This window comes from Culex pipiens, chromosome 1, assembly GCF_016801865.2.
Source record: "Culex pipiens pallens isolate TS chromosome 1, TS_CPP_V2, whole genome shotgun sequence".
NCBI lineage: Eukaryota > Metazoa > Arthropoda > Insecta > Diptera > Culicidae > Culex > Culex pipiens.
Window position 1 is genome coordinate 34,347,464 of NC_068937.1, and position 16,877 is coordinate 34,364,340.

The 16,877-nt window shown below is 34.8% G+C and overlaps 1 protein-coding gene across 7 annotated transcripts in view; it reads right to left on the bottom strand.

The window, feature by feature from the left end:
* Positions 1-16,672, bottom strand: part of LOC120418112 (uridine phosphorylase 1) — a 35,569-nt gene extending 18,897 nt beyond the window's left edge. For 5 of the 7 annotated variants that reach the window (XM_039580385.2, XM_052706838.1, XM_039580384.2 and 2 more), the window contains exon 1: positions 8,763-8,950. Coding sequence is in view for 1 of the 7 variants with exons in the window: in XM_039580386.2 (XP_039436320.1) it covers positions 16,349-16,398 (50 nt within the window). In the remaining 6 variants the exon portion in view is untranslated. Of the gene's footprint in view, positions 1-8,721; positions 8,738-8,762; positions 8,951-16,348 lie in introns of those variants that run through there. The other 2 variants (XM_039580386.2, XM_052706829.1) reach the window with 2 other exon arrangements.
* Between the last annotated feature and the right edge of the window lie 205 nt (positions 16,673-16,877).

Sequence of the window (16,877 nt, forward strand, 5' to 3'; positions counted from 1 at the left end):
CCATCGCCGATAATAAGCCCTAATTAGAGATGGTCGGTCATTTCCCGTGCTGAAGTCGCACATGGACCACGGACTGAAGGTGATGAACCTGGTGATAGTGATGACTTTTGGCAGTGAAGAAGAGAGTCGCTAATTTGCAGTTGCTTTCAGGGAATTTACTGTGAAAGTTGGCACAGAAAGTTGTTTTTTTTTGGAAAAAATATGTTACAGAATTTACAAAAAAAGAAGAGATAACGAGAAATGACACAACAAAATGCAAAAAAAAATGCACGATTCCGGTTGTCTCCAGCCAGATGTTTTCTTCAATTTGATATTATTCAAAACAGTTCCTTTTCATCACGACATTAAATCTAATTCGTCCATAGCGATGAATTTTGAAGATGCTCATCAAATATGCATCATAAAATTCGGCTATATATCTGCAAATAAAACATTTACTGCACAGTGAAAAAAAAATATTTTTTTTAATATTTTTCATCTTAACTGATTTTTTGAATTCAAAATAAGCAGAAAAAAACTTTTGAAAACATTGTATTATATTTTTATACAGTGTATAATACTTCTGCAGATAAAAGTCACCGCGCCTCATCTGACTTGCAAATTGTGCTCCCTCTCTCCTTCGAAGAGAAGAAGCTGCCAGTTCCAAAAAACCAGCAGCAGTAAAATATGTTAAAATAGATCAGCGAAAATACGAAACTTATTGTAAGTCAAATTTTGGGGCAGGATTCTGGAGATTGCCGAAATGTCACCTAAAGCAGCACTGACTGCCTTGAGCTGCTGGGTAAGTTGCAGAAATTAACATTTTCGGCTAGATCGAAAATTTCAAACTGCGCAGAAACAAAACAAAACGTGTCTAACCGCGATTTGGATTCAAGGTTAGACAGCTGTTTTTTTGGTAAAAGTTGTTTTTTAACCCTCGTTGATTCCAGTCATGTTCAATCGCTATCTGACAAACAGGAAAATAACTTCAAATATTAAAGTTGCAGTAAATTGCATCACCGGATTTTAAATTATTTATTTTTTAATCTAGGTTTAATTGACCCGCCCGTGTGGATCAATCGGACCGCGCACTGGACTCACAATCCAGAGGTCGCCGGTTCGAATCCCGCGGCGGGCGCTCTAAAAATTCTTTGTGTAAATATGGGTATTCGGCGCCGTCGCTCCGTGCCATACTTTCATACACTTAGGAGCCCAGGGCGGCGAAGTCCTTGTAGATAAAAGGAAGACACTAGTGGTTGGTACTAGCAATGGTGGCTGACAGCTATAAAGTCAACTTCGTTTCGTTTTAATTTTTTACAATTCTAGCATAAAATTCCAAATAAAAAAGCAAAATATAATTAACTGTCAAAATAGAGTCCAGACTCCACTGTCCCAAATCCTCGAAAAAAATCACTTCGAATTTTCGGATAATCAAATCACGATTTTTCGGTGTCTTTTTGAGCAATTTATGCAAATATGACATAATGATCCAAAAAAAATCCAACATGACGACAAATATGGAGGTAACTGGATCAAACATTCGATTCGCACTAAATTGGGGTCTCTCAACTCAAATTTGCTATTGAAAATAAAATGAAAAAAAAAATACAATAAAATACAGTTACATTGATCCAACTAATTTCACAGCGGCGAGATAGCCGAGATGGTTGGGGCGCGGACTTGGTAATCTGAATGTGACTCTCACCAGATTGATGTTATTTTTAGGGTGTGCAAAACTTATTTTGTTTTCTTTTGTACATGCTTTTTGTGTACACGTTTTCTCATAGAATATTACATGCTTTTGCTCACAAAGGTGATGTGCATGCTTTTGCTTGCGATTTTACATGGGTAATTCTCCGCCAACTCACACAGCAGTTGCCCCGACCCCTCTTCGATTTGCGTGAAACTTTGTCCTAAGGGGTAACTTTTGTCCCTGATCACGAATCCAAGGTCCGTTTTTTGATATCTCGTGACGGAGGGGCGGTACGACCCCTTCCATTTTTGAACATGCAAAAAAAGAGAATGTTTTCAATAATTTGCAGCCTGAAACGGTGATGAGATAGAAATTTGGTGTCAAATGGACTTTTATGTAAAATTAGACGCCCGATTTGATGGCGTACTCAGAATTCCGAAAAAACGTATTTTTCATCGAAAAAAACACTAAAAAAGTTTTAAAAATTGTCCCATTTTCCGTTACTCGACTGTAAAAAATTTTGGAACATGTCATTTAATGGGAAATTTAATGTACTTTTCGAATCTACATTGACCCAGAAGGGTCATTTTTTCATTTAGAACAAAATTTTTCATTTTAAAATTTCAAGTTTTTTCTAACTTTGCAGGGTTATTTTTTAGAGTGTAACAATGTTCTACAAAGTTGTAGAGCAGACAATTACAAAAATTTTGATATATAGACATAAGGGGTTTGCTTATAAACATCACGAGTTATCGCGATTTTACGAAAAAAAGTTTTGAAAAAGTTACTTTTTGCGTTTCTCTTTGTTTCGTCGTCCGTGTCTGTCGCGGGTGACCGTGAACGGCCATGATCGATGACGACCAACTTTTTCAAAACTTTTTTTCGTAAAATCGCGATAACTCGTGATGTTTATAAGCAAACCCCTTATGTCTATATATCAAAATTTTTGTAATTGTCTACTCTACAACTTTGTTGAACATTGTTACACTCTAAAAAATAACCCTGCAAAGTTAGAAAAAACACGAAATTTTAAAATGAAAAATTTTGTTCTAAATGAAAAAATGACCCTTCTGGGTCAATGTAGATTCGAAAAGTACATTAAATTTCCCATTAAATGACATGTTCCAAAATTTTTTACAGTCGAGTAACGGAAAATGGGACAATTTTTAAAACTTTTTTAGTGTTTTTTTCGATGAAAAATACGTTTTTTCGGAATTCTGATTACGCCACCAAATCGGGCGTCTAATTTTACATAAAAGTCCCTTTGACACCAAATTTCTATCTCATCACCGTTTTGTGCTGCAAATTATTGAAAAACACCTCTTTTTTCGCATGTTCAAAAATGGAAGGGGTCGTACCGCCCCTACGTCACGATATATCAAAAAACGGACCTCGGATTCGTGATCAGGGACAAAAGTTACCCCTTAGGACAAAGTTTCACGCAAATCGAAGAGGGGTCGGGGCAACTTTTCTCGATTTCGTGTGAGTTGTTAGAGAATTACCCACATAGATTTTTTTTACTGTGTATCCCAGAAACTATTCGTTTGATTTTAAAAGTAAAAAAACTCAAATTTTAGGCTATTCCCTGAAATACTAAAAATAATTGAAAATATGATTTTGGGAAAATGAGAAACTCATTAGCCCATTTTATATGACGAAAGCCTGAAATTGTTTAGTGACTTGTGTGGAAATAAATAATAAATGGTTTCTTTTGACATTTGCTTGGATTTTTTTTACAAAGCCAAGAACACAACAATAAAAAATCTTAAAAAAATAGCGAAATTCTATCACAGTAAAAAATATTGTAAATTTAGAAGGTGTGATTTTTGAAGGTTGAAAATAACCTATTTAATGTTGTAATTTTACCTAAATTTAGACTGAAAAAGTGCCATTACACCAGAAAAGCGGTAAAATTACAAAATTTCAGAGCTAAAATTATACATTTTTTCGGTCATAAAAGATATTCTCCTTCCCAGATGTAATATTACCATGATTTTTTTACTGTGAAGTGAAATACTCAACTTAAAAACGACATATTCACATTCAATAAATAACTTCGCAATTTCACTCTTTGATAGAAAATTTGCTATTATATCACAAATGAAGTAGTGATTTTAGGTTGACGATGTAGTATTTTTTGTGACTTTTCAGGGTTAGTTGTTGAATAAATACAAATGTTCTACAAAGCTTATAAAAAAATACTCTAAATTTCCCAACAAAAGACTTTTCTCTCAATTTTTTATGTTAAGAAAAGAAAAGTGCCTGATGTTTTAAAACCAGTGTTAACCTTTTTTAGCATAGCATAGCATAGCATTGGTGTCTACCCGTAGTTGCTACTCTGTTATTGACCAGGACCTCCAAGAATTGCTCCGTGGACCACAAGATGAGGAGTAGGAACCAATCATCACCACTTCGCAACTTTCAAATGTCCCTATCATGCTAGTCAATCACAGCGCCGGCCACGACCAGTGGTAAGACACGGGGAAGTGGATAGGATTTTTTAGTCCGATACTTGAGTGATGAAGACCGCTAAATCGGCTACGTCTTCGACAAAGTATCACGTGAGATTTGAGGGGATTAGTAAGATGGGTGTGAAGCCAGGATTCTTCGTGGCAAGTGATGTGGCCGGTCAAAGTTATTTATAGTCCTTAATTCTTCGTATGTTCTTAATTTCACCTTGAATGCTTTCAAATTCGGTTCACCAAGCTTTTTTTGTGGTGAATTCTGGTCGTGTTGAAAGTTCAATATTCGCCTAACGAGTATGCAACGAGTATGCAACCAGTATTGTTCTTGAATTCAACTTTGCATTCAATATTGCATTGTCGTCCTGTTCTTAGGTTCACAGATTCCAATCAAGTTTCTTGGATTCTTATAGCATTCTTAATCCTTCTAGTCAACTAAGCCTCGATGGTCTGGTGGTTAGCATTTTTGTCTGCTGACCCAAAGGACGGGTGATCGAACCCCGCCGCGAGCTAATGAATTTTACGTTCATATTCAAGTGTTCAGAATTCCTTCTTTCCATAATTTCTCGATGTTGTTCTGTTCTTTAAATGCGTTTTCTTACCTTTAACGCCAAAAATATTGACCAAATAAGGTCTGCAAGCAGTCATGCCAGATATACATATAAATCTGAATTTGACAGATTTTTCAATCCCAAAAATCCTAAAAATCTGTATTTACATATTTTTTTAAAATGATTATATTTGAGAATTTCAACAATTTAGTGATTGAATTATGCTTTAATATGATTAAAAAGCCTAAATCTACTGTTAAAAATTTAAAAATGTCTTCCATGGCTGCGAATTCGACATGATATAGAAAAATTACAGATTTATTTTTAAGAAAATACAGATGTGTCGTAAAATAATCTGGCATCGTTGTCTGCAAGCCATTGAATGGGAGAGGAGTTTTTTCATAAATCTGCTCCTTTCGTTGTCCCGTTACGCAAAGAAATGGCTGGTAAAAACTCAAATTTGAACCAATTCGTTTAGTTCAAAGAGCAAAAGATTCGTTTTTCAATAGGTGATAATGTGTTGAAGAGCAAAAAATGTAAACTGACAAAACTGTAGCGATTATTTTGGTGTGCCTTTTAAAAGTCTAGTTTTACGATGTTGTCCCGTCACGCTACATTTTCATTGCAAAGGCAAGCACAGGTACAATATTGATCATTCTACATTTCACATTCGACATTTCTATGTAGGAAAATCAATTATCTTTCCAAACATGTAGAAACATTGGAGGTTTTTTTTCATGTATTGTGCCATTACTGCCAAAACGCCTAAAACAACTTGAGAATTTTTCGAAAAGGAGCCAAAGAATCGGTCATTATATGAATTTGTCAGCACAATTAAAGAAATATCAAAAGTAAGCATTATGAATAAATTTAAGTAACTTTTATTTTTATATTTCATCGGCAAAATATTATGCATCGGTGATCCCCTCGTAATTTTTTGTTCAGTCCAGTTAGCAAGCAGCATTCGGTGACTGGGCTACGTTCTCATCCCAGTTACCGAACAAGTACTGTAGTCTCTTTTGACATTTCGAGCCAAACATTTCATTAGGGCACAAAACCAAAAACCATGATTCGAGAAAATCGCTTGCAACTTGTTTCAAATCCTATTTTAAAAATAAGCTTGACTGGTGGAATTTTCATTGAAGATACTATAAAACACATCATTACCCTCAATTCTGCTTTCATGCTTCTTAATTTATGTTGATTTTCGCAGTTAAAATAATAATTTTAAAAAAATCTCGTAATTAGGTCCTTTTAACTTTCCAACTGTTGTTCAAATGGGCCATTTCTCAATGCAATTTCGAAGAGAACTGAGAGGGCACTAAAGCGCTGTTACCGGATTGTTGTTTTGCATGGTGTTTATGGGCCCTTTTGTTTAGTTAGAAATAATGAGTAATTCAGTGGAAATTTTGATAATAGGTGAAGTTTTGTGATTGAATAGTATAGATAAGGTATGTGATCGTTTTAAATTTTGTATTTCGACGAAGTTTTTCTATGCAGAAATCCTTGGTAACTAGTATACCAAACTTTGTTTTGAAGTGAATTAGTGTTAAGAATGTATGAAAAGTTCACCTTATAACACAAAAGTTCCTCAACTATGAAAAACTAACGAAAAATAAAAAAACACATTTGAACTTTTTTGTTGGTTTTGAGTAAACATTGATATGTGCCCTTTTGTGTTATTCATTTTTTCAATAAGAAATTGTTTGCTATCAATCTAATTCTTGGAAGGCATGTAAAGAGTGCACTAATGAATGGAATAGTGGAATAATCCCGAATGTTTACTTTTTGGTTTTGTGCCCCAATGAAATGTTTGGCTCGATTTGCTTGTGCATTTGTTTTTCACCAGACCAAATAATTAAATATTAAAATATCTCGAAAAAATAGGTAAATTTTAGTGAAATACCGTAAAACGGGGTGACTGTGATAGCGGGGGTGACTTTAATAGGTTTGAGATTTTTTTTCCGCAAAATGAAGAGTAAATTAAATTTGGGATTTTTCCGCAAAATGAAGAGTGAATTAAATACGTACGGAATGGTAAGGAATCATACTGACCGAGGCATAGAAGTGTTCAAAGTACTTCGCTTCGCTAGGAGACGGTGATTTTAGCGGATGGCGGACTGGACTTCACCATGTGATGTGATGATTGTCTTAGCCCAAGTTGCCTAGGAATTCATATTTAGGAGTAGAACCAATTTAACCTGAACCAGAATCTCAACACCATGACAGCCGTCCATTGGCGTAGAAGTGTTCAAAGTACTTGTAGAAAAAGTTTTCATAAAATTTTGAAAGGTTTAAAAACTTTGTTAACTGACTGAAAACAGTTTTAAAAACTCTGACATTTTTCGTTGCCATTGTTAAATTTCAAGGAAATGTAATGTTTATAAGAAATCAGCTATAGCCCTGATACTTAGTATTAAAATCTGTTGTTTTTTTTTGCTATTGTAACTTTTCAGGGTATGTTTTCAGATTGTGAAAATTGTCTACACAGTAAGCACAAATCCAACATAAATTTCCTAGTAAATGACTTGTCTCAAGCTTTTTTTAAGTTGAATACTTTTCGTTACAACATTTTCGTACAAACTTTTTTGAACTTTTTTGATGATAAATACGTTTTTTTGTAATGTTGATTTCCGAATTTCCAGACTATCACCATTTTAAATTGCAAATTACCGAACATCAAAAATGAAAGAGTTTACACATTTTTTGACAAGGACAGTGTTGCTTGTTTTTACATATGAATGCAGTGATGCCACTTGTATTTTGTCAATACAATTGCATAATTTATAACTAATCAGTTTATATTTGCTTACTTAACCAAAAAAGTACTGAAAATAAGATAAATTTTCCGTTACAAGTTTATTGCAAACCAAAAAATGCCAACGTTTCAAATTCCAGTCCAAAATAACCTTATTTTCCTCAAAGATACCCACAACAACAACAAAACAGCAACACCGTTGACGACTCATTTGTTGACTTGGCAACGTTATCACGAGCGCGCAAAATACCTACATTTAAAAAAAAAACATGTGTTCGTTTGATATGTGTCAGTGTGTGGTGGGGCACGATAGGTCGCGCACGAGAAGTTGACTTTTGCACCACCCCACTGACTGCTGCTGGTTCTTGTCGTCGTCGACGACGAGTTGGCACTTTTTGGGGGCTCGTCATTCCAAGACAGCCACACACACATGTTCATGCTATGTGGGAAAATGTGAACAAACACACCCCATTTATTGCGTTTCTATTTTAGAGGTTGAAATTTGGCAAATGATTCATTGATTTAAGGTTGTTCTTTTGCTATTTTGGGCTAGTTTTCTGGAAATTTGAAGCTAATTGTCTTTATTAAATCGATAAAGTCGTGTTGTCGATCTTGATAAAAATATCTGTTTATTTTTTAAACTTGTTGCACAAAAATTGCATCATGTTTGTTTTGTTGCACTAGAGTTGCACAATCTTGCGTTGTCTTTTAGAAACGTGATTCGTCTATATAAAATTAAATTAAACGAATAAAATCATCACTTTGGTCTCGTGCCCATAAGTCCCCGTTTCCGATCTGTCACAAACCCCTCAGGACAAGCATCAATGATCACAATTTTCTATTTCGTTATCCTCTCTCTTTTTTGTCATCTGTTGTCGATGACTCTCTTCCTCTCTTTTATTGCAGATTTCGATGTCAGTGAGAAAATTTCACTAGAATGACACCAAAAAAATAGCCGTGCAAAACAAGACCGGCAAATGTTTGCACGTGTCACGACGACGGTGTTTAAAATTGATTTTGTTGCATAATCCAGCGTTTGCGAGAAAGGATTTCAATCTGCATGATTATTGATTGCTCACGACTCGGGGATGATGTTTTTGAAAAGGGCGTAATAAATGAGGAAACAATTTACTAGACTAAACACACAAACTAAGCCGCAAGTAACCATGCCATCCAATCGAGAGACTAGCTAGCTAAACATGAAAACAAACTGCCACGCTCTCACATTTTTTTTTGTTTTTTTTTTTAATCTAGTCTAATTTTAGAACACCCTCTCACTTGAATTTGACTGTTCAATGTGATCAAAAATTTATTTCAACCTTTGATTTAACCAGGAAGCGAGAAACAAAAAACACTTTTCACGTAACACGAACTTTTCGGAACAGAAAAATCTACACCAAGATCGCAAACACTTTTTAAACAACTTTTTTCAAATGTAAAAAAAGCCGACGATCGACAAGAAACCGAACGCGACGCGACGACTTCCGTCCAACTCAGCGGTACGTGCAAGACTAGCGAGCAAACTTCTAGTCGGCACGTTGTTTTATTTATTTAGTTTTGAGAGTGAAGGAAACGGACCGCCGACCGGTGTGTGCGGCGGTAGTTGGTCTCCGGCTAGCTAGATCTCTTTGCGACCCGATTGGTTGTGTTTTGAGAGAGCATTTACAATTTTACAAAAAAAAAAAAACTTACGCCCTTTTAAAATGTAACTCTACAATTCAAAGTTTTGAAATTATAAATTTCACGAAACGTTATTTTTTAACATTGAAAATTTAGAAAGCATTAGAAAGTTGATTGGAATAATAACCAAACAACCTTATTTTTTCCTGTTTTATTTAAACCTTACTTTTCAAACAGTATTTTTTGATTTCGAATCAAATTTTCTTTCAACAATACAATAAAAAAAATCACCATTGTTTTCGATGTTTTCCAAAAATGTAGATATTTTCAGAAAAATGGCAACACTGCCAAATATTGTATGCCCAATGACCAAGAAAATTATGTGGAATTGATTTAAACTCACTGTACAAAACGAACATATTTGTTTAATTTTCGAATTGGGTAGCTTGTCTTAAAGAGATGTTATCCAAAAAAAAATTAAAAATGCTTTTTTCTTTGCTTCTATTTATGTACAAAACTTTTTAAATTTTCAAAATATAAGGACAATGCAGCATATCTGTAAATGTGTAGAAAGCATTTTGTGATACATTTTTTCAGTGTTTTAGAAATTATGCTTGAAATTATAAATTTATAATTTTTAAGAATATTTTTTAAAAGGGGGTCAAGTCTACCCGATCACTTCTTCCTCAAGGATGATGTTTTTGATCCTTTAGTACATCCAAAAAGGATTTGTTTCAAAATGATAAATTGATTTTTGACAGGGTGACCACTCAAATCCCATTTTCGAATTCCCAACTTTTTCCCGACTTTTTAAAAAGCTCAAATAATAGCCATTTCTAATATAAAAACTGATTTCAAACAAAAAACTCTTTATAAAAAGTAAATATCAACAATCTAAAAGAAAAATCTAAATGAATTTTTAAACAACCAAGCTATTGAAAGTTTTCGAAAAAAACGAAATTTTACATAAATTTCCAAAAATTACTTAAGTTTTGATTCAAACAAGAAACATAAGCAATTAGTTATTGAAAAATAACCGAAAGCTTAACAGTACTTATTATTTCAATGCCTATTTCTAAAATTGGCAAACGAATAGTTTTTGATACTTTTTTTCAACTGGTAATGGCTTGAATTTATAAATAACTCAATTTAAAATTTGATTTTTAATTTTATTTTAAATCAATAAATTGACTTATACTTACAAAAAAGAATCTCTTTTCTAATAATCAATCAATGTGACAAAATGAAGAGAATCATAACTTTACGCTGACCATAGCCCAAGTAACATTTTTTTCCAGGAGTTCTACAAGAGCTCTTCAAGATAGCTACAGCATAGCAGTTTGGACCGCGGTAGGATAAAACTCTCTTCAAGTACTCTTCCAAACCCCTGAAGAAGCTTTGAAGAGAATTTTATCCTACCGCGGTCCAAACTGCTATGCTGTAGCTATCTTGAAGAGTTCTTGTAGATCTCCTGGAAAAAAATGTTACTTGGGTAGTTGTTATAATTAGGCTCAATTTTTATATTAGTTTTTTGAACATTGTTACTGTTTTTAGTTACATATTGTTTGATAAACTAAAATTATTGATAATATAATTTAATGAAAATCTGTGTCAAATGCACCCAATATTTATAAGAATTTTTAATGTCTTAAATAACCTTTTTATTCTCAAAAAGATTGAAATAGTGAAAGGAACCTTAAATTTAACCCTTTGGGTCATTATGGGTTATGTCTCAAATATCGAAATTTCCTAAACTAGCGTAAGAAAAAAGAATCATTTTCCCATCATTAACTTAGTAAATCTATATATATAAAAAATTTCGACGGTTTTGTTCGAACGCGAATCAGTTCAATACGGAGCGTCGGATCAAGGCGCTCTTTGTTGCGTTGGGTTTGTATAAGCCTAAGGAAGGTTCTTACGCCAAGAAATTTCCACTTTGGCCACTCTGAAACCGATTCCGGAAAATCTGCAGATTGTGTGGAAAAAGTTGCGTAAAATCTAATTTTGATCATAGGAGGCTGAACAAGGAAAAAGCTAAAAACGTCAACAAACGAAAAAAGGAAAAGACGAAGTTTTTCGGGTAAGGCTTGTATATTTTGAAAATTTAGGCCTGAAGGGGTAAAGTAAGTCACTAAAGTAGAATGTTGTTGTTTATTTTATCAACGTGACTTCAACCTAGAAAGGTCACTATTAAAGAAAAGTAGAATGAATTAAAGGAATACGATTCGAAAATTGTATAAAATATTACAAAATTATTCAAGAGAGTTATAATTTCCATACAAGTATGCTTAATATTCCCGACTTTTGACAAAAAATTGCAAATTCCCGACTTTTTCCAGATTTTTTGAGGATTTTGGCGAATTCCCGACTTTCCCAATTTCCCGACTTGAGTAGCCACCCTGTTTTTGAGTATATCGATTTTTTTTGTATAAGATTTTTACACAAGATTTTCATCAGATTTTTTTCAATCAAGCAATTGTTGATACAGAAATGTCATTTTTAAATCGCTAATAACTTTTTAGGATCGAGTTTTACAGCTTTGGTATGTTGTACAAAGTTGTAGAGCAATAAATTTCCGATCAGAATCTCACTTTTGGGAATATTTGGATGGAAGAAGTGCAACATGCAGACCAAACAGTAAGAAAATCTAGTTTTTCTTAAACTTTTTTGGATTTTCCACGTACAAATTTCACCTTCGAGTATAAATTAGAACATTTTCAATTTGTTTTTAAGAATCATGCATTTAAACAAATTCTGTACATTTCTTTTGTTGTAAGAATAAATCATATACTTTTCTTTTATAAGAAAGACCAAAATCCGATGATTATTCCCATTTGTGTGAAGAACTGCTCAAGTTTCAAACAATGCAAAAGTTTTCAAAAACAAATTTAAAACATTTTCCTATTCGCAAAAAAGGAAACAACTGCTCAAGTCACGTGATAAATGTCTCAAAAAATACTCTTTAAAAATTGTTCCTCTTGAAAAAATTATTCCAAAACCTTCCCAAAGCAGAAGATCTTGACAACTCATGAAACTGAAATATTGAAAATCTGATTCTCCATTTAACAACGGGTCATGTTTGAAGGAATTGAAAAACTCACAAGAAACATCTTGCAGGAAAATCAAATCAAGGGATCAAAACTAGTTTGCATTCATTACTTTTTAATTTTTCGGAATGGAAATGCTGAAATTTGTATGACCCAATCTCACCCCCCAGACCCAATTTCACCCCTGATGGCGGTACTAAATTAAGCGACTTAAACAAAAATGGAAAATCAATTGGCGTATTAAACTTAATTTAGAAATCTAACAGAAAAAAACGGATCGCAAAGTGTTTATTCAAAAACGACGCTTTGACGAAACATCAGCCGATGCTGACGAAGCTGCGGCTACGTCAACAGAAACAAAAACACGATTCCTGCAAACTAAACCCAAATAAACGCGCTTGCAAGTGGAGAAGAGAAACACAAATATAAGAGAGAAGTGTGAGGGAAGAAATGAGTAGTCATAACATAACAAACCACGCGGTTTTCATGTTTCTTTTATTTTGCTTCAAATCCTGCTACTCACGCCGAGAATGAAACGCGTGAGAAACTGAAGTTAGGCAAAGCAGCAAACATCGTAAAATTCTATGCTGGCGACGAAATTAGTTCGTACATTTTCCGCAAGGTAGCGCACTCGTCAAATACACATTCAATTTTGTTGCGCCCGTTTCGATTTGTCGCACAGACGTTGCACAAGCGCTACAGATAATGTTGCAGAGTTGAAATTTTGGGTTGAAACGTGCAAATTTAAGAAAATTGAGGTTATTCGCTTTTACTCGAATAAATAAATAAAATCTTCCATAGGTGGGACATCCTTCGCCGAAATGCAATCAACGTTAAGCCGTTATAATCCTTTTTCCCACGTCCCACGAAGGGTCTTCCGATACTTTAACATTCCACCTTGCACTATCCTGGTCAGGTCCGATCCCAGGTATTTTGCATCTGAACGAGTTGGAAATGTTTACCTTACCCTCTCGAGAAACCCCTTTTCCTTCTTCAAGCCGGAGTTATTTTTAAACTCCGACGGACTCCCGCCTCAGTCGGCACAAAATCAATAAACGTCAAAAGCTTTGGCTTTCAAATCGAGGATAAATCACGTATTAGCACCCCCAGGGCCAGGGTGTTACCTGCGATGGGAAGGGACTGCACAAGAAATACTTCCGGTAAACGAAACCCACCTGGGACGATATTGCCTGTCTAATCCAGAAACAGCGCTTACAGTAGGACCTCGGTGGAGCGACACGTTCCAATCGGTGTCGAGATGCCACTTTCTGAGAACAGTCCCAGTAGGGAACTGTAGGGAATATGGGACTACCAGAGAGAAGAACTGCGTGTGACATGTCGGCAGGTTTGCGCCGAACGCAATCAATTGGATAATTCCCCCTCCGTGTCAATTATTAATCGCACTCCTGAATGGTTTCGTTTTGTATGGAGAAGATCCCGCTGGGCGGGAGATTCCACCGAACTCGTCTCGGAAAAAGGAAATTGAAACGGTTGATTGAGCCGTAATCGAGGGCGAATCATCATCATCTTTCACACCTCGTCGGAGGATGATTGACAAATTGGGGGTCATGTTTGGAGATGTGTTTGTCTCTAATAAAGGTGTTTACAGTGGGGAAATATTCCGAATAGATTATATTTTCTTACCTTGTTGCACCAAGTTTAGGGTTTTGAAGGTAAGTTGAGGTTTAGTTTGTCTATCATGTAAGGCTTCATCCATTAAGTACGTCATTTTGGCTGATTTTAGCCAAAATTTACAAATCCACAAACTTTTTAACTAATTCATATCCTACTTCCCCTAACCCTAACCTAATTCATTATTGTAGGATTTTTGTCTGCTAGATTTTTCCAGATTTGTTTCGGTACTTGGCCAGACTTTTTTTCAATTTTGACCTGGCAACTCTGGACATAATTGCCAAATTTTCAAACTTGTAGACTCGTTGGGAATAACATCCGGATAAATGTGGAAACACATTTAATGTCTCCACTTCCATTTCCCACCTTTCAGTTTTTAGCTTGGTTTTGTTGTTGTTGTTTTTCTCTCCGCCTCTCTTTCTTACTCGCTCTCTTTTCCGTTGTTGGTCGTCTGACAGCTGAACAAAAAGTTCAAACGCAGACAGTTTCTTTGCACTCGCAGTCAACAAACAATTTTGGGTTTTGTTTTTTTTTTTCGAAGTTTTTTTAATATTTCGTTGCGTAATCACAACAATTCCAAGATGAATCAATCAGCTGCATCGAAGGTAAGTAAAAAGACAGTGTAGTGTGTGTTTTAGAATTTCAGTTTAGTATTGTTTACTTTGTTTACAGAAACACTTTCAAATTGGTTTCTGGAGGAATGTTGAGGCCGAGATGGGGCTCGTGACGGAGTCGCTAAAGGTGTTCCTAAACTTTTTAGGAATCAGCGCCAGCGCCAGCCTGAGCAGTTGTGAAAACGAGGTCACCGTCAACGAGCCGAAGAAAGCGGTTTTACAGGGTTTTACCCATTATTGCAGTTATATTTCTGTCAAAAAAGTGAAAAATAACAATGATTGCAAGGAAAAAAATACCAAAAGTGGTACGTCTTTTCCCAATCTGTACAAAACTGTCTCAAAAATCTAAATTTGGTAAAATTCTTAAAGTTCAATTATTGGTTTTATGTACAAAAAATATACAACTTTGTATAAGTAGATTACAATCAAGTTCAAGTTTGTTCAATGAAAATTTCAATTGTAAGTTTTACATTTCTTTGCTTCTTGATTTCTAGGGGAAAAGTTTTAAAAAAAATATTTAAGAGATAAAATTCTTGAGCAATTTTGACCGCAGATATTGTGAAAACTCAAACAAAATTTTGTGCTGTTAAATTCTCAAGTTGCATGTAATAAAAACCTGAGTATTTAAAAAAAAACTTAGTTTTTTAAATTATAGTATTTTAGATCAAAAGCTCAAATGCCACAAATTTTAAAAATTCAAGAATGTAAAAATGATAAAATTTAAATAACAAGCCTAAATTTCAACATTTCAATGATAAAAGGAATGGAAAATGCGGTATAATCGATTCTGGACTGTATTTAAAAGTCTCAGAGAAACAATCTAAAAAATATTTCTTGTTTTTGAGTAATAACCTGGAAATTTTTAATGTGCTTTTATTTTTGACTGAAATGCACTTTATTTTGCAATAGTTATAAGACATTTTTTGCAAAACATCAAATTTCTCACAAACTTCTGCTAAATTATTTAGTGGAAAAAGGTTACAGAAAAAGATAAGGAACAAAGAGTTCAAAAAAATCATGACGTAAATAGCATCAGACGCTACGCAATTTCGTAATCAGCTTCTAATCAGAGAAGAGCAGTGCTAGAACTCTCATTGAAAATAAAAACAACCAAACAAAACATCAGAGGCAAGATAATCACTATAATTACGAAAACATGACCGATGATCGCTTCATTGCCACGGCCATCACGGTTTTGATAGAACAAAATTTTAATGGGGAATGCAATTTAACGCCAATTTTTGATAGGTAAGGTTATCATTTATGCAATTTAATTGAAATATCGGGGAAGTTTTTTGGGTTTCGTGATTTTTTTTTTAATTGAATCGTGCATCACAGACAAACAGGTGTGAATAATTGTAAGTCCTGTAAAATGTGTGTAAAGAGTTGTGGTGAGTTCAAAACTGGCGAGGTGAGTTTCCGTTTCTCAAATTGATCGATTTAACTTCCAGAGACCTTCGTGCACATAATTATATGCTCTAAATTAATTGTGCATTGCCCCATTCAATTTCAACAGGTCCTTATTTTATTGTATATTTTTTTCCTCCGCAGAACCAGGATAACGACGAGACATAAGGTTAACAAAAAAAAACACGCGTAATTCATGTAAAACAATGAACCCCGTTGAAGCTCTTTGTGCTTGACTAATTTAACCTATACTCGCTTTGTTTGTGTTCCAGCAGTCAGTGTTGAAGCAAACTGTATGACGATGGAGAGGGTAACGAAAAATAAACGTTTCCTTTTGAGATTTGACCTTTTGAATAATGCATGTTTGAGCGAACGGAAGAATGCCGGAAAATAAGTGGAAACTCAAATTTGGAGAATACTGCTGATACATTAAAATTCAATTTCGGTTAACCTAAATTTCCAGAGAAATTAATTAAACTTTGTTTCAGAAGAAACCCCCGCACAACTCCAAAGTCCAATCAGTAAAACATAACCAAAAACGCAAGAAAATAAGAAGAAACCTCCCCAGAAAATCCCATTACTTACTCGTCACGTTCCTCCTCCGACAGTGATGGATGGTAGTTCCAGGCCGACATGGTTCAGGAGTGTGTAGGTTCCTTTTTCTTCCGCTGAGGTCCTTTCGGTCGAAGATTTCCACTTGCTCTTCCTTGGGTTGTTTTTTGTTCACTACCAACACTTATTGATTCAATTACACGTGCAAAACTTGGCAGCTACACTTCACACAGGATCCGGAAGAAATTGAATTCGATTGAATCGAGAGCGAAATCACACACTTCAAGAGGTTCTTCTTGGGAAACTCGTTCAATTTGTGCTGTAGCACTAGGAAAATGAACTTTTCCGGTGTTGATTCGTTGGAACTACTCAATTTAATTGTTGAATCATGAACTATGCTGCCGTTCTACGCATAATTGTCCCATGTTCAAAAAAGTGCAACTGAGAAAAACGCGATTGAAGTTTTTCGACCGTTTTTTATGTTTCTACGCATAATTGTCCCGTGGGTCCCAATTCACCCCATAAGTCCCTAATCATCCCAGAAAGCAGGTTATCGCACTAA